The sequence below is a fragment of the Phaethon aethereus genome, assembly GCF_964289735.1.
Source record: "Phaethon aethereus genome assembly, chromosome: Z".
In the NCBI taxonomy this organism is placed as follows: Eukaryota; Metazoa; Chordata; class Aves; order Phaethontiformes; family Phaethontidae; genus Phaethon; species Phaethon aethereus.
Genome location: NC_138577.1, coordinates 53728907 through 53748700, shown reverse-complemented (window position 1 = coordinate 53748700; position 19794 = coordinate 53728907). Strand labels below are relative to the sequence as shown.

The window sequence follows — 19794 nt, the reverse complement described above, 5'->3', positions numbered from 1 at the left end:
CCTTTTTAATTTTATTATATTTTTGGCATACAGAGTCAGAATGATTTTGTGTATTTTGCAACAGATCTTGAGGTGAGTGAGCTAACATTATTGAACAAGTTATTACAGAATGTATTGTGAAATCAGTTCATTTGATTTAGAAACATACTGAAGGGGATAATCTACTGTAACTTATATTATAAACAAGAAAATTAAAATAGCTAAGTAGGGATTTTGATCATTCTCATGGACATGTACTTGAACACAAGTATTGAATCAATGAAACACTGTAGAGATTTACACTGAATCACTGTTGCACTGTTTGAGGTAGTGTAGAGAAATGCAGTCCTAGAACTTGTACCATCCTATGAATCCACGTCTGTACTGTTTTAACATGTCACTTGATTTTAAACGTTTTGAAACAAAAAACCCATGCCCCTCTATACCTTTGTGTGTCCTCTTGCAGATTTATGAATGGAAGAGTCCTTCCTCCTGCCACTTGTATGAATTAATCTGTTAAACATTTTCAGTTCTCTGTTGACAATTTAGAAAATAGCTTTGTAATACTACTTTAGTTTTATCTTTGTTTTATGAAAAGTCTTTATAAAAATAAAATGTTTTACAGTTTTGTGAAACGTAATGAAACAGCTAAAATTTTCCTTATGAGAAAATACTGTACATGATTCACATGATTCTTACATTTTCAATAAAAAGTAAAGCTTCTTTCGTTATTTGCATTTTTCCTCTTTTGAGCATCCATGTCTGGTAGTGAATCCATCAAGTCCTACGTCGCAGCAAGTACAGCTACAGTAGTCCTTACAACAAATGCCTCCTGCCTCTTGACTTAAGCAACTTTCTGCAGCTGCAGACAGACATGCCACTCTCTGAGGTTTGATATATGGAGAGTTGGGTATAACAGAGTAATATTCAGTGGAGGAGAAGTTATGTATCACAAGTGAGTCCTGTAACCAGTGAACTTGGCAAGAAGAGCGTGGTAGGTCCTCTGCCTCCATTTTGTGATGCAAGCCTTTAGGCATGGTCTGAAATATGTAGAAGAGCAAAGCCTGAAGGAAAGGGAGCCAGAGAAATGTGTCTGAAAGGCACCATATTTTCTACTCAAAGTGAAAAGGTATGCATTTTTTATTGGAGTGATTGTTCCTTTTAATTCTCTGCAAGGAGTCTACTGTTAGAGATGTGATGTACATCATCATACCACACAGTTTAATAAACTGAGGCCCCCAGTCAGGGCTGTGATTCTGTCCAGGAAGAATGCTTAGCTGCAATATTGACTCCCATTGAATTAATGTATGTGCTTTCAAATAGCTGCACTGTCAAAATCTTTGGATTGGCGTCTTACAGCTATGCATTCAAAAACTGCAATTTAGTGATGTACTAATGTATGATTTTAAAATTAGTATCATATGGTTATAAAAAGTAAAGAAGGAAAGGAAAATAAGTCTGACATTATGGACTGTGATACTTTATTTTGTATAATTAAAAAGTTTCAATGAACAGAAAATTCAGTTGCTCTTGGGCATAACTCCTCAGTGTCATAGACACACATTTGAAAGTCTAAGAGAATTATTGTAGTTGTCAGGCAAAAGAAATAGTCATTATTTTAAATTTTCCTCATACTTAGTACTCAGTCCTGCTAATACTCCTGCACTCGCTTGAATCACAACTAAAAATCAAGTGAAAGGAAAGATGTCTCCAGACTGAGCCAGAGAACAGTCTTTTATCAGCCAGTGATGTCATCAGCACAATTTTGAATGCTTATGCTCTGCTCTTTCTGAATATTCCACTAACAAGAATGTCATCTTTACCTCAAAATGGAAAAGTATATTTTAATTCTGCCTGTATCAGTTGAAAACAGATGAGTGCTGAAATGTCTCATGCTGAAATCGTGCTCCCATTACCCTTATACAACATCATAAAATGGAAAGGACTTTTGAATGGCAACCAGTTGAGAGTTGCACAGTAAAATTATGTTCTTTTTAAATGTAATGAGTGAAATCAGGATGTTATAACACTGATAGCTCTGGCTCTGATTCCTTCAGTATCTGTAGTACAAAACTATTAATTAGGCATGTGTAAATAATTTTGAAAAGTTTTGTGTCTATGCAGCAAAAAGTCTCTTCCTTCTCTGCATGAATTTGTAAATTTTACTACTTCAATATACTAATCATCATTTAGAGAAGCAGCACTGACCAAAGTACCTGTTTTGTCAGAAAATTATAAGAATGTTTTGAGAATGTGTCCAGCCTGTGGTCTGAGCCCCAGCACACTGTTTTGTTCTGGAGAAGGTGGTTAAGGTTTTGGGTTTGGGGTTTTTTTAATTCAGTTTTCATTGTCATCTTCAGTGACAGAGAAGCAGCCATTTGCTTATTCTAAAAATATATTAGAAATGGAAAGCCTGCCTGCATGAGATCAATGGAGGCCCTAAAGCCTAACAAGACAATTGTAAACAGAAAATTAAGAGCATTCAGAAAGAATTTTAAGAGCTCTACAGAAAGGATGCTCAAGCTAATAGTAATAGGAACTTGAAATACCTCAAAAGCAGGAAGCCAGCTAGGGAGTCAGTGGCACCACCTGATAACATAAGTGTGAAACGGAGACTCGGGGATGGTAGAGCTATGAAAGGGAAATTCAGTGAATTATTTGTGTTGGTCTTTCCAGCTGTGAAATGGAAAGGGGGTTCTCGCAGCTTGCACATTCCTCATAGCAGAGATGTCAGAGAAGCTGGATCAAGTTGAAGAAAATATACATGAATGTAAGACCGAATACGTATGTTCGATACTAACAGGTATCTATGGTGGCAGTCACGTGAGATTCCTGGAAGAACAAAATTGGGAAATTACTGAACTGCTTGCCACGGTGCGTAAGTTGTTTTTCCAAAGAGCAACTCTGCCAGAGGACTGGCAGATTGCAGTGTAATTCCTGTGTGTGGAAAAGAGGATCTTTAGAGGATCCTTTGAACTACAGACTACGGAATCTTGAGTTCCTTTTCTGGTGCCCTAATAGCCAATAAAAAAGATTAAGATACCTGAGCACCTGGATAAGCATGGGTGTTGGGAGAGAGTCAGCATGGCTTCAGTTGTGTCCTGAGGAAAGACAATCAGCTGGACACAGAAGGTTCCAGCAAGGTTCCACATTACAGGATATTCAAGAAACTATATTCACACAGGACTACAGCAACAATCTTTATGGTTTGAAAGCTGGTTCATAGAATCATTAAGGTTGGAAAAGACCTCTAAGATCATCAAGTCCAACCATCAACCCAACACCACCAAGCCCACTAAACCATGTCCTGAAGTGCCACATCCACACGTCTTTTGAACACTTCCAGTAATGGTGACTCCACCACCTCCCTGGGCAGCCTGTTCCAATGCTTGACCACTCTGCCAGTAAAGAAATTTTTCCTAATATCTAGTCTAAACATCCCCTGGCACAACTTCAGGCCATTTCCTCTCGTTCTATCGCTAGTTACTTGGGAGAAGAGACCAACACCCACCTCGCCACAACCCCCTTTCAGGTAGTTGTAGAGAGAGATAAGGTCTTCCCTCAGCCTCCTCTTGTCCAGACTGAACAACCCCAGTTCCCTCAGCTGCTCCTCAGAAGACTTGTTCTCCAGACCCCTCACCAGCTTCATTGCCCTTCTCTGGACACGCTCAAGCACCTCACCATCCTTCTTGTCGTGAGGGGACCAAAACTGAACACAGTATTTGAGGTGCTGCCTCACCAGTGCCGAGTACAGGGGCACAATCACTTCCCTACTCCTGCTGGCCACACTATTTCTGATACAGGCCAGGATGCTGTTGGCCTTCTTGGCCACCTGGGCACACTGTTGGCTCATGTTCAGCGGGCTGTTAACCAGCATCCCCAGGTCCTTTTCTGCTGGGCAGCTCTCCAATCACTTCTCCCCACGCCTGTAGTGTTGCATGGCGTTGTTGTGACTGAAGTGCAGGCCCTGGCACTTGGCCTTATTAAACCTCATACAGATGATCGCAGCCCATTGATCCAGCCTGTCCAGATCCCTCTGCAAAGCCTTCCCACCCTTGAGCAGATCAACACTCCTGCCCAGTTTGGTGTCATCTGCAAACTTACTGAGGGAGCACTCGATCCCCTCATCCAGATTATCGATAAAGATGTTGAACAAGACCGGCCCCAGAACTGAGCCCTGGGGAACACCGGTTGTGACCGGCCGCCAGCCGGATTTAATGCCATTCACCACAACTCTCTGGGCTCCGCCATCCACCCAATTCTTTACCCAGCAAAGAGTAAACCTGTCTAAACCATGCCAGTTTCTCTAGGAGAATGCTGCGGGAGATGGTGTCAAAGGCTTTACTAAAGCCCAGGTAGCAACATCCACAGCCTTTCCCTCACCCACTAGGCGGGTCACCTGGTCATAGAAGGAGATCAGGTTGGTCAAGCAGCACCTGCCTTTCATGAGCCCGTGCAGGCTGGGCCTGATCCCTTGGTTGTCCTGCACATGCCCTGTGAGCACCCTCAAGATGAACTGCTCTGCAATCTTCCCCGCTACCGAGGTCAGGCTGACAGGCCTGTAGTCCCCAGGATCCTCTTTCCAGCCTTTCTTGTATATGAGCGTCACATTGGCAAGCCTCCAGTCGTCTAGGACCTCCCCTGTTACCCAGGACTGCTGATAAATGATGGAGAGTGGCTTGGCAAGTTCTTCCACCAGACCCCTCAGTACTCTTGGTTGGATCCCATCAGGCCCTACAGACTTGTGAGTGTCCAGGTGGTATAGCAGGCTGTTAACTGCTTCCTCCTGGATTATGAGGAGTTTATTGTGCTCTCCATCCCTGCCTCCCAGCTCAGGTACCCTGTGGATACCTGGTCTGGCTATTAAAGACTGACAAAAAGGCAGTCTTAAGTACCTCAGCCTTTTCCTCATCCTTGGTGACAATGTTCCCATCCTCATCCAATAAGGGATGAAGAGTCTCCTTGACTCTCTTTTTGTTGTTAATGTATTTGTAAAAACATTTTTTTGTCATCCCTTACACCCATGGCCAGACTGAGTTCTAGCTGGGCTTTTGCGGGTTCTAGCTGTGCTTTTGCCTTTCTAATTTTCTCTCTGCGTGACCTAATGAGATCCTTGTTCTCTTCTTGAGCAGCACAGACACAACCATGCTCACAGATGCTTCGAGATATACCTGCTTTGGCATGGGCTTACACACGGGCACAGACGCTTCGGGGTGTCCTGCTCCCACATGGACACATCCACAGGTCACAGTCCCTTTGACTCAAGTTTACACTGGAGTTCCAGCCTGTCCAGTACAGCAGCACAGAAAAAGCAGCGATGCCCCGGCCACCTGCCAGCCAGGCCCAAGGCCATTGCTATTATCAAAATGTTCCCAGGCACAGCAGAGTCAGACGATCAGCAGTACAGCAGCACGGCAGCAGCGAAAGCAAAAAGCAGCCACTAACGAGCACTGGACTTTAATATACATAAGGAAAGCAAACCCATGGCAAGCACAGGGGCCTGGCAATTAATAGCTAAACAGAAATAACAGCTATAAATTCTATCTATCCAGTCAAACCTGTCATTATCTTAAACCCTTTGTGCCCCACGTTGGGCACCAAAAAGGACTGTCGTGGTTTAGCCCCAGCTGGCAACTAAGCCCCATGCCGCTGCTTGCTCACTCCCCCACAGTGGGACGGGGAAGAGAATCGGAAGAGTAAAAGTGAGGTAGTTCATGGTTTGAGATAAGACAGTTTAATAAGTAAAGCAAAATACACACACACAAGCAAAGCAAAACAAGGAATACATTCACCACTCCCCATGGGCAGGCAGGTGTTCAGCCATCTCCAGGGAAGCAGGGCTCCATCACGCGTAATCGTTTCTTGGGAAGACAGACACCATCACTCTGAACATCCTTCCACCACTTCCTTCTTCTTTGTCTCAACTTTATATACTGAGCATGACATCACATGGTAGGGAATATCTCTTTGGCCAGCCTGGGTCAGCTGTCCTGGCTGTGTCCCCTCACAGCTTCCCGTGTACCCCCAGCCTTCTTGCTGGCAGGCCAGCATGAGAAGCTGGACTGTCCTTTGACTACTTAGCAACAACTCAAAACATCAGCACGTTACCAATATTTTCTCATCCCAAATCCAAAAACAGCCTCACACTAGCTTCTATGAAGAAAATTAACTCTACCCTGTCTGAAACCAGGACAGTCAGGAACCTCCTAGACTGTTTCCTCTCTGCTGTCTTATACTTCCAGCAGATATCTGGTAGATTGAAGTCCCCCACAAGAACAAGGGCTAGCGATTGTGAGCCTTCAAGCCAGTTGCTTGTAGAATGCTTCATGTTCCTCTTTGTCCTGGTTGAGTGATCTCTAACAGACTCCCAGCAGGTTATCTGCCTCATTTGCTTTCCCCCTCATCCTTACACGCAAGCACTTGACCTTGTCATCACAATTGTTGAGCTCTATACAATCAAAACACTCCCTAACCTACAGAGCCACCCCACCGCCTCTGCTTCCTTGCCTATCCCTTTGGAAGAGCTTATAGCCATCTACTGCACCACTCCAGTCATAAGAGTCATCCCACCATGTTTCTGTGGTGGTGACTAAGTCATAGCTGTCCTGCTGGACAATCGCTGTGCAAACAGCTCCTCCTGTTTGCTGCCTATGGGGTGTGCATTGGTGCAGATGCACTTGAGCTAGGCATTGATTTTGCCCTCAACATCGGCACGCCACCCCTAGGCTTATCTCCAGTGAGCCTGGTTTTATCCCCTTCTCCCTTCAAATCTAGTTTAAAGCCCTCTTGATGAGCCCTGCCAAAACATAAGCAAGAATCCTTTTCCCCTTGGAGACAGCTGAACTCCATCTGCTGCCAGCAGACCCAGTGCCGTGTAAACATCTGCATGGTGAAACACCCCAAAATTCCACTGATGGCACCAGCCTCTGAGCCATGTGTTAACCAGGTGTATTTTCCTATTCCTTCCAGTGTTCCTCCCTGCCACTGAAGGGATTGAGGAAAACACTACCTGTGCTCCTGCTCCATCAACCAGTTGCCCCAGCACTCTGAAGTCCCTTCTAATCACTTTTGGACTTTGTGCAGCCTCATCACTGCCAACCTGCATAACCAACAGCGGGTGGGCCGTACCAGACCAGGGAGTTTCCTAGTAACATCTCTAACCTGGGCCCCAGGGAGGCAGCAGACTTCCCTCTGGGTTGGGTCTGGTCAGCATACTGGGCCCTCTGGTCCCCTCAGAGGGAATTGTCTATGATAGCTACTCTCCTTTTTTTCTTAACAGAGGCAGTCGCAATGCTTGGGGCTGACTGACTCAGCCTAGACAACCCCCTGGATGGACCTTCATTTATATCCTCATATGCCTGGCCCTCAAGTTCCAGAGTCCCATATCTGTTATGGTTAAAGGATTGGATGCAAAACAGTCATCTTTCAGGATGGAGTGGAGACAGCAGACTCCCCAAGGAATGATGCTGGGTTTAGTTTTTTCAGCATTTTCATCAATGGTATGAGGAAGAGAGTAAAAACTGAGATCTCCAGTTCTGCAGTTGACATTAAGTTCTGCTGGTTGACCAGCTATTGCCTCACTTGGCAAGAAACTCACAAAACTGAGTGATTAGGCAAGACCTTAGCCAATAAACTTTGACCTGGGTATACGTAAGGTAGTAAGCTATGGAAAAGAGCCTAACTACTCCTACAACATACTGAACTTGCAACTGGCAGTCATAGACGTGGAGAAGAATCATAGTGTCATTGGTTACTGTAGTCTGAAGTTATTAGCTCTATGAGAATAGCAAGAAAAAAAGCCCAAAAATGATAGATGTTGTCAGAAGAGAGGGCATCATTTTTCCCATTTTTGGAACTGTGGTGTACTCACAGCTTGAGCATTGCATTCATTTATGGTTGTTGTGTTCTCATGAACAATGCAGTGGAATTACATTGTAACACATTAAAAAAGGGAAATAAATGAGCAAGGGGATAGACCAGGTGGGTTTATGAGATGAGACTGAAAAAGCTGATAGTTCAGATTGGAGAGGAAGAAGCTGAGATGAGCATGGTCAAGGTTTAAAAAATCCTGAAGGTGATGGATAAGCTGCATGTGGAACTCTTGTTCTTAAAACCCTGCAGTACAACAAAGAGGGCATCCTTGATAAAACCAGTATGGAAATTAGTTCAAAACACATAAAACTAAGCACTTTAGACAGATGGTCATGAGATTCTGAAGCTTGCTTCTGGAAGAAGTAATACCAAAAGATTTGAAATGCAATTAGACAAATGCATGGACAAGAAGTCCATAAATAGATAATAAAAGACCTGAGAAGAGACACTCCAGCACAGAAATTGTGTGGCATCTTAGGGAGTAAAAGGAGAATGAACTGTAGAAAGTAGCCAGGTGTACACCGTCTGCCTAAACAGCCTCCCTTCTTGCCTTTTTCAAACACAGTGATAGATCCTGGGCTTGGGCATCTGACCTAGTGGGATGTTTTTCATGTTCTTAGGTCATGTCTAATGAAATGAAGTAGAATTACTTACCTTAAGGATTTGCTTACCAAAATGAAACGCTGGTAAGTAAATTCACACAGACACACGTCACAACATATGCCACAGTAGCACGTAAGAATCCTGTGTTCAGAGAGATGCTGGAAAGGGTATATATATGTTTAAGAACAAAGGTATGGTTGTATATACCCAGCAATTTTAGAACACAAATTATTACCATCTTAGCTCTGCACAGGGGAAAAGGGGGACTACATGTCATGGTAATTATAAAACAGCAGCTTCATGGTCGTCCCTTATGGTACGCTGTATAGCTGTGTTAGGGTTTCAGGTCTTCATTACACTGGAGAGAAACAGTTCTAAATGTAGCAGGAGGTCCCCCAGAAGCATGCAGAAACATGGTCACGACTGTCTCTTTTGTGGTAGCTCACAAATACTCTGAGTATCTACTTGAAAGGTGACAGATTAATAATTTTTAGCAGATACGCTGATACATGCAAGGAAAAACCATGAGGTTTATAAGTAGATAAGTGTTTTAACTTATATGTATATCAACGTATTAATTTATTACATTAGGATCTCACATTAGTTACATTTTTAAAAATAGTTTACTAGTTTTATTTTCTTTTTAAATTTCAGCAATCTTCTGTAAGAAAAATAGATTGGCCTGATTCTCTGGTCTAAGTACAAGGCTAAAATTTTTGTAATGCCCTAATTCTCAGGACTGATTTGATCCAAAATAGGTTTTCCTGGATTTCCAACAATGAATTTTTAAAAACCTGTCCTCTGTGGCAGTGTCATTAAAAATGAAGCATATCTGAGAAAAACAGAAAAGTTTGAAAAAGAACCTTAAAGTAAAAATGAGGAGAGTACTTTTACTGGTTTTAAGTAATGGCCATGATGAGAAGGCGAATTTCATTAGCTGAAAGTCAAAAGAACTTAAGACTTAGAAAATGATGACAAAAATATCAAATCTCAAAAAAAGTGAAGGGACTTAGACACTGTTCAAGTCAGTAGGAGTTTTTTCTATTCGCTTGAACAGGAGCAGAATAAATTCCTTGAAAACTTCTGTTATCAATTACTTGAAACAATCTAATATTTCCCAGGGTCAAGAAGAATTTACTGTGAAAGAAATCCCTGAACCTAAAGGAGTGCATGTCATAGCCATCGTGGTAAACAGTATCGTCCCACACAGCACAATGGAGCCTCTTAGTTCTGCCACAGAAAGGGAGGACTTGCTTTGCACTGGGAGCTGCTTCTAATTTTCTGGGAAAAAAGCTTGCTTTGAAGTATTGTAAGCTTGACATTTTTGGCAGGTCACTTGAGGAAGTGCTGGTATGCATTTAAGTGTCTCATGCATCTACTCACTGGTACTCTGTTAGCTTTAATGAGCACATATGTATCTATCAAAATAGACCTTGAACTTGAAAACTTAAGCTAGGCACTTACAGAAACATGTCCTGTCTGCTCTGCCGCTTCTAAACAATCTTTTATCATTGGTAGATGATATAAGTGAGCCTGACACCAAACAGGGGTCAGATACGGTTTCAGGAAACTGTCGTATCCTTCTTCACATCATTAATAATAGAAGGAGTGTGCACAGCCAGGAAGCAGAAACTGGGGCTGTTTTCATTATTACTTTACAGGACAGAAACATGGACTTCTCCGTTTTGCCAAACAACAACCATCCTGATAAATTCCTGCAACTGAATGTGAAGTCTTTAGTGAAAAATTCTGCCTTTCTACAAGCCAGCCTGGCAAAATTCCCAGAAGCAACTTTGCCTGGAGCGCAGCAGTGGCACAACAGGATCTATTTGCAGGTAAGGTCTAAAAGAGGCTGACATTTTTCCTGATTTTTCTACTTCGTTTTTGGGATCAGGAGACAAATGACATGAGGTTGAGACTTAGTCTCTGGACTCAGCTTCCTGCATCTCTGAATCTGCATCACTAATATCCCCGTAAGTTTTCCCATTGATTTCAGCGAGGATCAGGCTCCAAGAGAAGAGTTACTCTCTTCAGGGCAGTCCACTGTCTTTATTTCGGTATGTTAGGCTTTGTACTGCTCCTTGTAACATTTTCATAGCATTTCCCGGGAAGTCTGCTGATGTCAAATACCGATTAATTGTACTAAAAGGGCAAATGGAATGCTCTCTCTGAAGAAGTAAGGAAAAAAAAACAACCAGACTTAAATCTGAAAGTCAGGTCATATCACTCAAACTCGATGAAAATGCACATTAGAGAGAGCATTAGAGATTCTTGCTAGTGTCTTGGAAGCTTATATATGTCTACAGAGTTCGCTATAGCTTCCTCTTTATTTTGCCTTGTTTTTCTTACTCTGCTTCGACCTTCCTGTTACCCTGACAGACAGTGGTTGAAAGTGTGAAACATGCTGACTGTATTAATCCAGATTATAATATAGGGGTAGCAGCAGTTTCTTGGTAAAAACGTAAATGTGCGCTGCCTGGGAGAGGCCCTGGATCCCGCGGAGGAGAAGTTCACGTCTGGATCAGCAGCAGTACAGCTGCATCAGCTCACACCCCTCTGGGCCCCACTTGCTGCTCCACAGCGCTCCTTCCCTGCTGCCCAGGGAGCCCCTCGCCCTTCCCCACCCCGAGCATGAGCAAAAGCTCAAGGTCTGGTTCTTGTCAAGGGATGGAGACGCACATAAGCGGGGGGGGAGGGGAGTGGAGAAGGGTCCGCATCCTCAGGATCCTTAGGGTGCAGGTCCAATTCCCAAGGGGAGTGAGTGAGAGATGAAAAAGCATCAGCCTGGGGGAAGGGAAGAGAAAGATCCTTAAAGTCTCCCACAGCTACTTCCAGTTGCAGTTCTCCCCTCTCAGACGTTTCTCCCTGTCAGCTCCCCAAACCCCTTTGCTCCCCCCCAGACTCAGTTCCAGTCCCCATCCACATGCAAAAGTCCTCCCCCTCCTGACACCCGCTTCCATGACCCCTCCTTACCTTCCCTAGCCTTTTCCCCACCCCAGACACCCCTCCCTCTGCCAACCCCAAAGCTTCCAGCCGCCTGTGCTCGTATTGTATAATCTTTGCTGGCAATTCCCCAAGGAGAGCTGGCAGGGGGGGACGCACAGTTGCCCATCTTCTCCCATGCAAAGATCCCTAACCAAGGGAAGGAGCCTGCGGGATCCCAAACAATAGGGTATGGTGCAATGCTGGCCTCGCTCCCCACCCCACCTAAGCCCCTCTTTTGTGCAGGAGGGAGGCAGCCACACACAGAGCCTCCTCCTCAGCGGGGATCCTTCTCCCTATTGTCGTTTAACAGGACGCACTGTCACCGAGCCAGGGCTGCAGAGCTGCCGGAGGATTGAAAATGTGTGGGGAGCCCTGTGCTTTTTCGACTTGTGTCCTGCCCTTCGCCACCAACGAGAGGGTTTTCCTGGAACTCTGTTCCCAGGCCCAGGATTGCCATTTCAAAGGAAATGTCTGTGCCTACCACGTCTCCAGAAATGCAGTTTGCAATGCAGTATGTTTTATAAACATTAAACCTAGGGCACAACCTATACTTTTAAGAGTAGTCATTAGTGAATTCAAGCTGTCCAGATAAAATTCATTGTGCCTTATTCTCTCTCCCTTATGAGCTTGCCTTCTTTTTTTCCCTTTTGCTGACAATCAAATAAAGGGAAAAGAACTGATGAGTTCCAGGCGTTAGAATAAACACGATGGCACAGTAGAGAACTAATGGTGCAGGAATAACATGTTTTGCTTTAAGATGGGAGAGCTAATGGGGTTAAGGGTTAGTTAATTCAGAAACGGAAACAGGGGAGGGTGGGGGGCAAAGGAGGACAATTCATTTCAGAACATATGTGCATGACCTACAGACTCCCAAAGTCGTTAAACCTTGAGAGTAGCCTAGATTCCCGTTTCAGAAATTCATTTGCTTTTAAGAAACTATTGCTACTCAGGGCTCCCCATGTAAAGTGACTTCTCAGTGGTGTGTTTGTGGTCTCTTCCAGACCTTTATTATGAGATCACTTAAATTCAAGTGCACTTAAGCGCTTATGTGTTTTCTCCACCTATAAGATTTTAGATTTATTTCCATCATAAAAAACAGCTTGACATAACGACAATTCCTATTGCTGACCAAAAAGTTGCTGCTCTTTCTCCTTACTCTTCTCTTCTGTATCAGGCAAACTGAACAGCTTCCCTGCTTAAAGTATATTTTCATCATCTACTCTGAATAAAACAAACCATAAAGCAGTCCAGAAATCTTGGCCCTGCTTTGCGAAAAGCAGCATAAAAAGAACAGACTGTTTCTCCTGCAAATGGCTAGCTACTGACCGCTTCCTGATAGCCCTGAAAATTTCCAGTCCCACTGGACTCTCTGCCCCACAATATAATTTAGTGCTCAGCATACACCAGATGATTAATCCCCTGTATCTGCTTCCGATAGCCAGGGTGCATGTCTCCCCTGTAGAATACCTAGTCATTTTCTGCAATTCTCGGACTTCTTTTTACTGCTTTTATTTCCCTTTTTTCCCTATTTCTGGAAGACAGCAGAGAGCATTTGAACACCATGCTACTTCTTTTCATGCTGCTCTTCCTCAAGAATTCACAACTCCAAACAAATTTTGGCCTGCAGGTATTACAGTTACCACACTAACTGCACTCCTAACCCTTCCTGGTCTCTCATCTGAGGTAACGCCTGTGTCCTGCCTTTGCTTGTTTCTCAGTGTACCAGGACAAGATATGTTTCTTATCTGTAAGTGCTAGGTTATAGTCACTTGTTTGTCCCCTGGCTCGGGCGTGCATTACATACTTCCACTCTTATTCCTCCCTAGACATCTGCAACTGGCCGCAATCAGAGCCAGCTGCAAGGCTGGCAGGAGCTTTAGTCTGACACTGTACAGAATTTTTTATATAATGCACTCACAACCCTGCAGAACTCCATTACCAATGATGATAAAACAGCTTTCTTTAAGTAAACAATTCATTATGAGGACAGAAGTATTCTCAGTGCTGCATAATTACAATAGTCTGTATGAATGCCTACTTTTCTCTACATAGTCCTCTCACTTCAGCTTAAGTGTTTATGACCATCTACTGATCTCCTCCCTATGCATGTCAGGTGACTTCCGAAGTTGCTTTGTAGTACCTGATGCTGCCTTACATCTCTGACAAGCAATTCTGATCCCCTTCAGTTCCTTCAATAAGAAAACTTGCATTCTCAGGTATCCTTGATGTGAGCCGTCTGCCCTACTGTCTTTTAGATCTGCTTACCTACCCTCGGTTACTCCTTGCCTTCCTAACTGTTTTTCCACAGCATCCCCGATGAGATCAGATTTGTTCGGGAAATTCTAAAGAGCTAATAATTATTTAGCCTGATACATGATCTTTTTTATTGTCCAAACGCCTAGCAAAACCTATACAGTTGTTACAATTATCAGGGGGATTCTTGGGTTACTCCCTAGGAGCTTTTTGTCTGTCACACCTTTTGTCTGTCTTAGAAAGAGGTGCCTACATCAGAAAAAATGCCCTTCCAAGCACTGGGAGAATCCTCCAGGGTGCGTTACAAGGCTTTTGCACAACCGAGTGTTACAGTCTTAAGCAAATTACATGCAAATATAGTAAACACTCTGCTACCCACTTTCATTAGGATTGAAGAGGCTGTTAGAAAACAAATCCTGCAGTATCTGCTGGCCCTAAGTTTCTTGAAAACTCTCTTGGTTAAAATTTTTAGGTGTAGCTGCCCATCGACAGTAATTGTCACGTTCGTTGAGTATCTCTGCTGGCTGCAGCTGGAGACTATGGCTGGCCACAGGACAAGAGGAAATAACTCTCTCTGCAGCGGAGTAAAGAAGAATTTGACTTGCAGGAAGTAAATTTCCTTGGTTTTTTAGGTGTCTCTTTGATCTCTGCTTGCAGGTAAATGGGCTTGAGACCAAGGCCTAGCCTTAACTGTTGATGTCCTGGTTTTGGTGGGTGACTAGCTTGATGTCTCACATCACAGACTGAGGAAAGAACAGTTAGACTCTCAAGTTGTTTCAGTGTTAACAACAAGAGTGGGAACAAAAGGGTGAAGTCAAGATAAAAGTGAGATTAACATGTTTCTTAGCGATACAGATTAATTTATAATTTTAATTATATATATTGTAATGTATCTATATGCATAATTTCCATTATGAAATAATCAGCAAGAAAAACCTGTGGAGTAAGCACATTTTGACCCAGGGATGGTAAGAACATTTTGACCCAGGGATGGAACCAACATTGACTCTCTATAGAACTTTAGGTTTTTACAGAATCCTATTTTTGTACATGTCAGGTCTCTGGGTCTGTTAAAGAGGGACAAACTGTTCTCAGTGAAACATGAGTTAGAAACCATAACAGCTTTCTTGCTCATGAGCTATATGTAGATCAAACACAGTTATGTGTTTGCAGAGTTGAGCATTTTTCATCTTGTTAAATGAGTGTTTCGTCAACACATTTCAACTACGGTTTCTTAGAGTTCTTCGTAACTATTGCTGCTTTGAGTATTTTCTGTTCCCTCCTTTCATTCAGTGAATAGTGACATAAATTGCCTCCTATTAGCTGTGATTTGATCTCTTCCATCCTCATTCACACTGGCTTCTTAGACACAGTGTATATCATAAAAATTCTGTAACACATGTGGATACCTAAGTTTACAATACTTTTCTCTGTCTTTGAACATTTGCTTCATGAATCAGAATCAAAAGACAAAAGTCTGTGAAAACTGTTGGGAGATGTTTTGAATCTTAAAAGAAAAAATATGTAGTTTTTGCTAGAATTAATACTAGCAGGCTTATTTTTATTATCTAATCTCCTTCTGCTTTTCTGCTCCTATAAATGCATATGTTTCACACAATGTTCTTTATATTTCTCTGTATCATTTCTTGGATCTAAACTTTTTTTTTTTTTAATGTGTTTCAGGCTTCTGTCCTTCCTTTTGCCTAACTAGTCTCTAGGACATATCGACTGTAGAAGTTTCACAACAAAGCATTTGCCCTCACTCAAGTGTATTCTTCCAATTAGCTTGGCACTTCAATATCTGCTCTCTAAAACTTCTGCAAACTATCTCCTACCCCAAATTCCAGTCCAGTTCTCACGGTAAACCTCTGTTGCTCCTTCCATCCTACTCCCTCTCTACTTCTGTTCCAGGCTACCACATTCTCCTGTTCTCATGCCCGTGAAAAGGAAGGTACTCCAGACAAAAGGGGAAAAAAGTTTTGCCACAAAGCACTCTCTATAAAAAAAAAATGGTGTGATGCCATCTGTTGCAAGTTTTGGAGCCTTTTATTTAAAACAGCTTTAGAAATTACTGTCAAGTCACATTCTTTTCACAATATTTTAGCCTAGGGAGACCAAGCATCCCCTGGTGAGACAGTTCGCGTTCAACAAAATGTTCTCCAAGTTCAACTATCTAGCAAGCCTGAGGGAAGCATCATTAAAGTCAATGACAAATTTTAAATAAGAAAAAATAAAATAAAATAAAATAAGAAAAAATAAAATAAAATAAAATAAAATAAGAAAAAATAAAATAAAATAAAATAAAATAAAATAAAATAAAATAAAATAAAATAAAATAAAATAAAATAAAATAAAATAAAATAAAATAAAATAAAATAAAATACAATAATAAAATGCAGTCAGAAAGAAATGACAGTTAAAAACACCAGCTCAGCTGAAATCTGGCCAGTACAACCCAGAGGGCTTCAGTGCCAGCTGTAACTGCAATGCAAAGAATAATATTGTCAGGGGATGTGTCAAGGCTAAGGAATGACATATGGAAATTATGAAATAATAGAGGGATTGGGAGGGCACTGAGGATCTGTGGTAATCTACTACTAATGGCAACTATTGATGGGAAACATGCTTAGTCACTTGTGCATGATTTAGTGATAAGAATGCCAGCATGAAGCTTCCTCCTAGAGTTTCTTAAACAAAGGTGGCTGTTTTCTCATCTTCACCTTTCCTTTCTGAAGGACACCAGTCCTCCTGCTTCCTTCTACACCTGCCTGCCCCAGACCAACTCACGCATGCCTATGCGTGCGCACAGGCACTGAGGCATAAAGTAGGTGATGACATGTGGCAGCTGGCTTCCACTGAAATTGGCTTCTCAGGCTCACTAAGGTGGCAGAAAATTAGTCAAGCAGAAGCAGACAAAAGTTTTCCATCAGTTTAGGGACCTGCACTGGCTGATGTGGGATCTGAGCAGCTCCCAAAGCCAGTGTCTGGGAGTAGGTGAGATCCCCTCGGCTCCCACCAGAAAGGTGGAAGGAGAAGCAGGATGTGAACCCAGCAGCAGCGAGCCCTTTGGCTGCTGAAGTCCATCCAGTCCATGACACCTTAATGGCTGGAGGTGCCAATATAAGTGAAATATCCTGGGAAAGATGTCCTTTCATGGAAAGAAGTTTCTCAGGTCCCAGCCTCTTCATCAGCAGCTTATCATGTGCACTCACTTTATGGGAGCCTGGCCACCGGGTCAGGCCAAGGCTTCCCTTGTCTCAACATAAAGTTCCTAAGGACAAAGGTGCTAATGGGCAAGTGGTGTTTGCTGAGGAGTAAAGCTGAATTTGCACTGTGATGGTTCTCCAGAAGCAGCCCTGCAACACAGGAGAGGTGTTAACATGAGGCAAGGGCTCCACCAGAAGCAAGTCTCCTGGGAAGCTTACTGCTGGAACTTGGAGGCTGGTGACTGATTAATTCAAAATCTTGGGGACAAAAGGTTGTGGTAAACCAAAATGTTGAACAGCTTGAATTAGAGAGTCTGATTGCATTCCACCATGCAATTACAGATCGAAAAATGTGTAGTAAGTACCATCTTACCAGCTCCTGAAGAGGCTTTTAGTGCTGTGTTAAGCAGCAGCTTGTGAGTTCTCCAAAAATGTGATCCCACCAGGGTTGTTCATCCTCCTCTCTTGTCACCCCCATGTTCTAAAAGATCCAACTTAACAATTGTCATTGCTGGGACACTGCTCAGATGCTTAATTACGTATGACTTCTGCCAGTGTGCAAATTAAGGACTCCCCCTCAGTTGCGTGAAGGGCCTCTTTGACATCCTGACATGGGTTTAGCATTCAACAGCCTGAAAAGAACTGCAAATCATACCCCTTCTGTCAGAGGTGCAGCTCCCATCAAGGTGGTCACTTACACACCATTACCCCTGTGCTTCATTCTGCTTTGTCCTTACAGCTCTGCTTCTGCATCATACACCTATGGCTTTCATCAGAACAGCATCTTCTACCACAGAGCTCCATAGCACTGTTCTGCTAAAGCAGAGGCTTTCTTTCAGAAGACATTATAATGTCAGTTCACATTTTCAAAAGAGTTTAATGTTCAGATTGTACCCACATGCTTCCCCCAGAAAGAAGAAATCTTCCCAGAGTGAAGAGTCAGGCTCCCTTACTGCACTGTAGATGCTTGCCAGAACAAAAAAATTGTTGCATGTGTAATTTCAAAAATTATTCTTTTTTATTACAAATGATAACTCTGGAAGGGGGCCTGTGTCCTAGGTAAATGAAGATGAAACCAACTTCTGATCTAACTTGTGCCTTACAGAAAGAAAAGAGAAATGTCACTGAGCTGCCGGGCTTAGACTCAAATGGGGTCCGTCAAGAAATGATAGACAAAGCCCTTGGGAAACACATTACACCCATCACCCTGAAATCCACAATCAAAAGCAACCCCTTGTATAGTGATAACCAGAGGGATGATGACTGGGAGGAGAAGAAAAACACCCCGTCCTGGACTGTGCAAGACTATGACAGACACTGGCTGCACTCTAACTTGGCCAGCCACATAAAGGTAATGCACTGTTGCGCTGCACTTGAGCTCAGTGCTATTGCTATGAGAATTGTTATGAGCTGTGTGGTGTGTGCGTGGACCACCACACAGCCTGCTTGGTTCTTTTGGTGGGATTCCAGGCGTAAATATGGATGTATTTTCCAGTACAGACATGACGCTAGGATGAGTCTGATCAGGAAGAGAAGTCTACATATCTGGTTAGACTCCAGGAATTTCAGTTCTACAGAACACGACCTCTGGCTAGGGAAAGTCTTAAACCGCAGCACCCCACAACTCAGTTTCCCCATTTATATAAAGAACTACAAAGAAGGCACTTAAATACTACATGCCCACTTTAATAACTGTTCATAACATCATGCTGTTATCACATAACATGTATTTTTTCAGCCTCATCCACCACTCTAAGGGGTCCCACCTGCATATGGGTTGGCACAAATCACTCTTAGGGTTACTTTTGTGAACTTTTTTCTACTGTTCCCTTTTTTTGGGAAGGGACGTATATCTGTGTTCATAAACCAGCATCTCTTCTTGAGAAGACAACATGGTTCCTTCTGGGTTTTTTAATCAAATTTCAATGGCTAGTGTCCTACACTTTGTTTCTGGATGAAAAGCATGGTTTTAATTTTCCCCAGTGGAATATTTGCAGCATCTGGCAAGTAGTGCAACCTATGTTCAAGTGAAAGTTTCTTGCATTTGTGTTGAGATGCTTTAAATTCATTAATCACTATCTGATGATAGCCAAAACACTTCTGGCTATGTTCTAATGACTTTATGTGCAAGAGAGAGGAACTGAATTCATTTTCTGATTTTTCTTTTAGGAAAATCCTAATGATCTACAGTTCTGGATGGGGGATATTTATACTCCTGGGTATGATACCTTGTTAAAAAAGAAAGAGAGAGAAAAAAGGCATTCCAAATGTTGCCGAATGATCCTGCTCACGGTATTAGCTCTTTGCATCCTGATTACCATAGTCACGCTCAGCATTTTACTTACAGCCAAATGATGTTGATGGGAATTTTTTCAATAAATATTTTTATTAAGCTATTCCCCTTCCTTGTTTTATTTGAATTCCAATTTTTTGTCACAAATACAATTTGTTTGACATCACTATTTTACAATGTTCCTGTGCAGCATAAGGAATTGATCATGAAAAGAGAAAAATACTCTAAGCATGGCAGAATGTCTCCTTATGGGCATAATTTTTAAAAAAACTACAAATACTCTACTTTTCTTAGTGCCTTCTCCTTTGGACTAGTGATTTGGGTCAGTATGTGTGGTGTGGTACATATAGTATGTACAGACAACCAGCTGACTATTCATTCTAATAAACATCTACCATCCTGTTCATCTCTTTATTATAGCTATTATTGGAATATAGAAAAGCATGGCACAGCAGCATTCAAGATATCACAAAGAATTCTAAAAGAAATATTTATGCATTACTTAGTGACTGAATGCATTGCTTTAATGATGCAGCACTTAGTGAAAAGCCAGCTTAAAGGCATAAATATTTCCTTATAATTTTTCAGAGAAGAAGAACAACA

The 19794-nt window shown here is 42.5% G+C and overlaps 1 protein-coding gene across 1 annotated transcript; it reads left to right on the top strand.

Annotated features, from left to right (window-relative positions):
- Nucleotides 1-10124: 10124 nt before the first annotated feature.
- On the top strand, nucleotides 10125-19253 carry MINAR2 (membrane integral NOTCH2 associated receptor 2; the record flags this gene model as incomplete). The annotated part of the gene is made up of 3 exons (XM_082013307.1): nucleotides 10125-10289; nucleotides 18004-18249; nucleotides 19068-19253. The coding sequence occupies 3 exons, from the start codon at nucleotides 10125-10127 to the stop codon at nucleotides 19251-19253; spliced, it is 597 nt and encodes a 198-aa protein (XP_081869433.1).
- Between the last annotated feature and the right edge of the window lie 541 nt (nucleotides 19254-19794).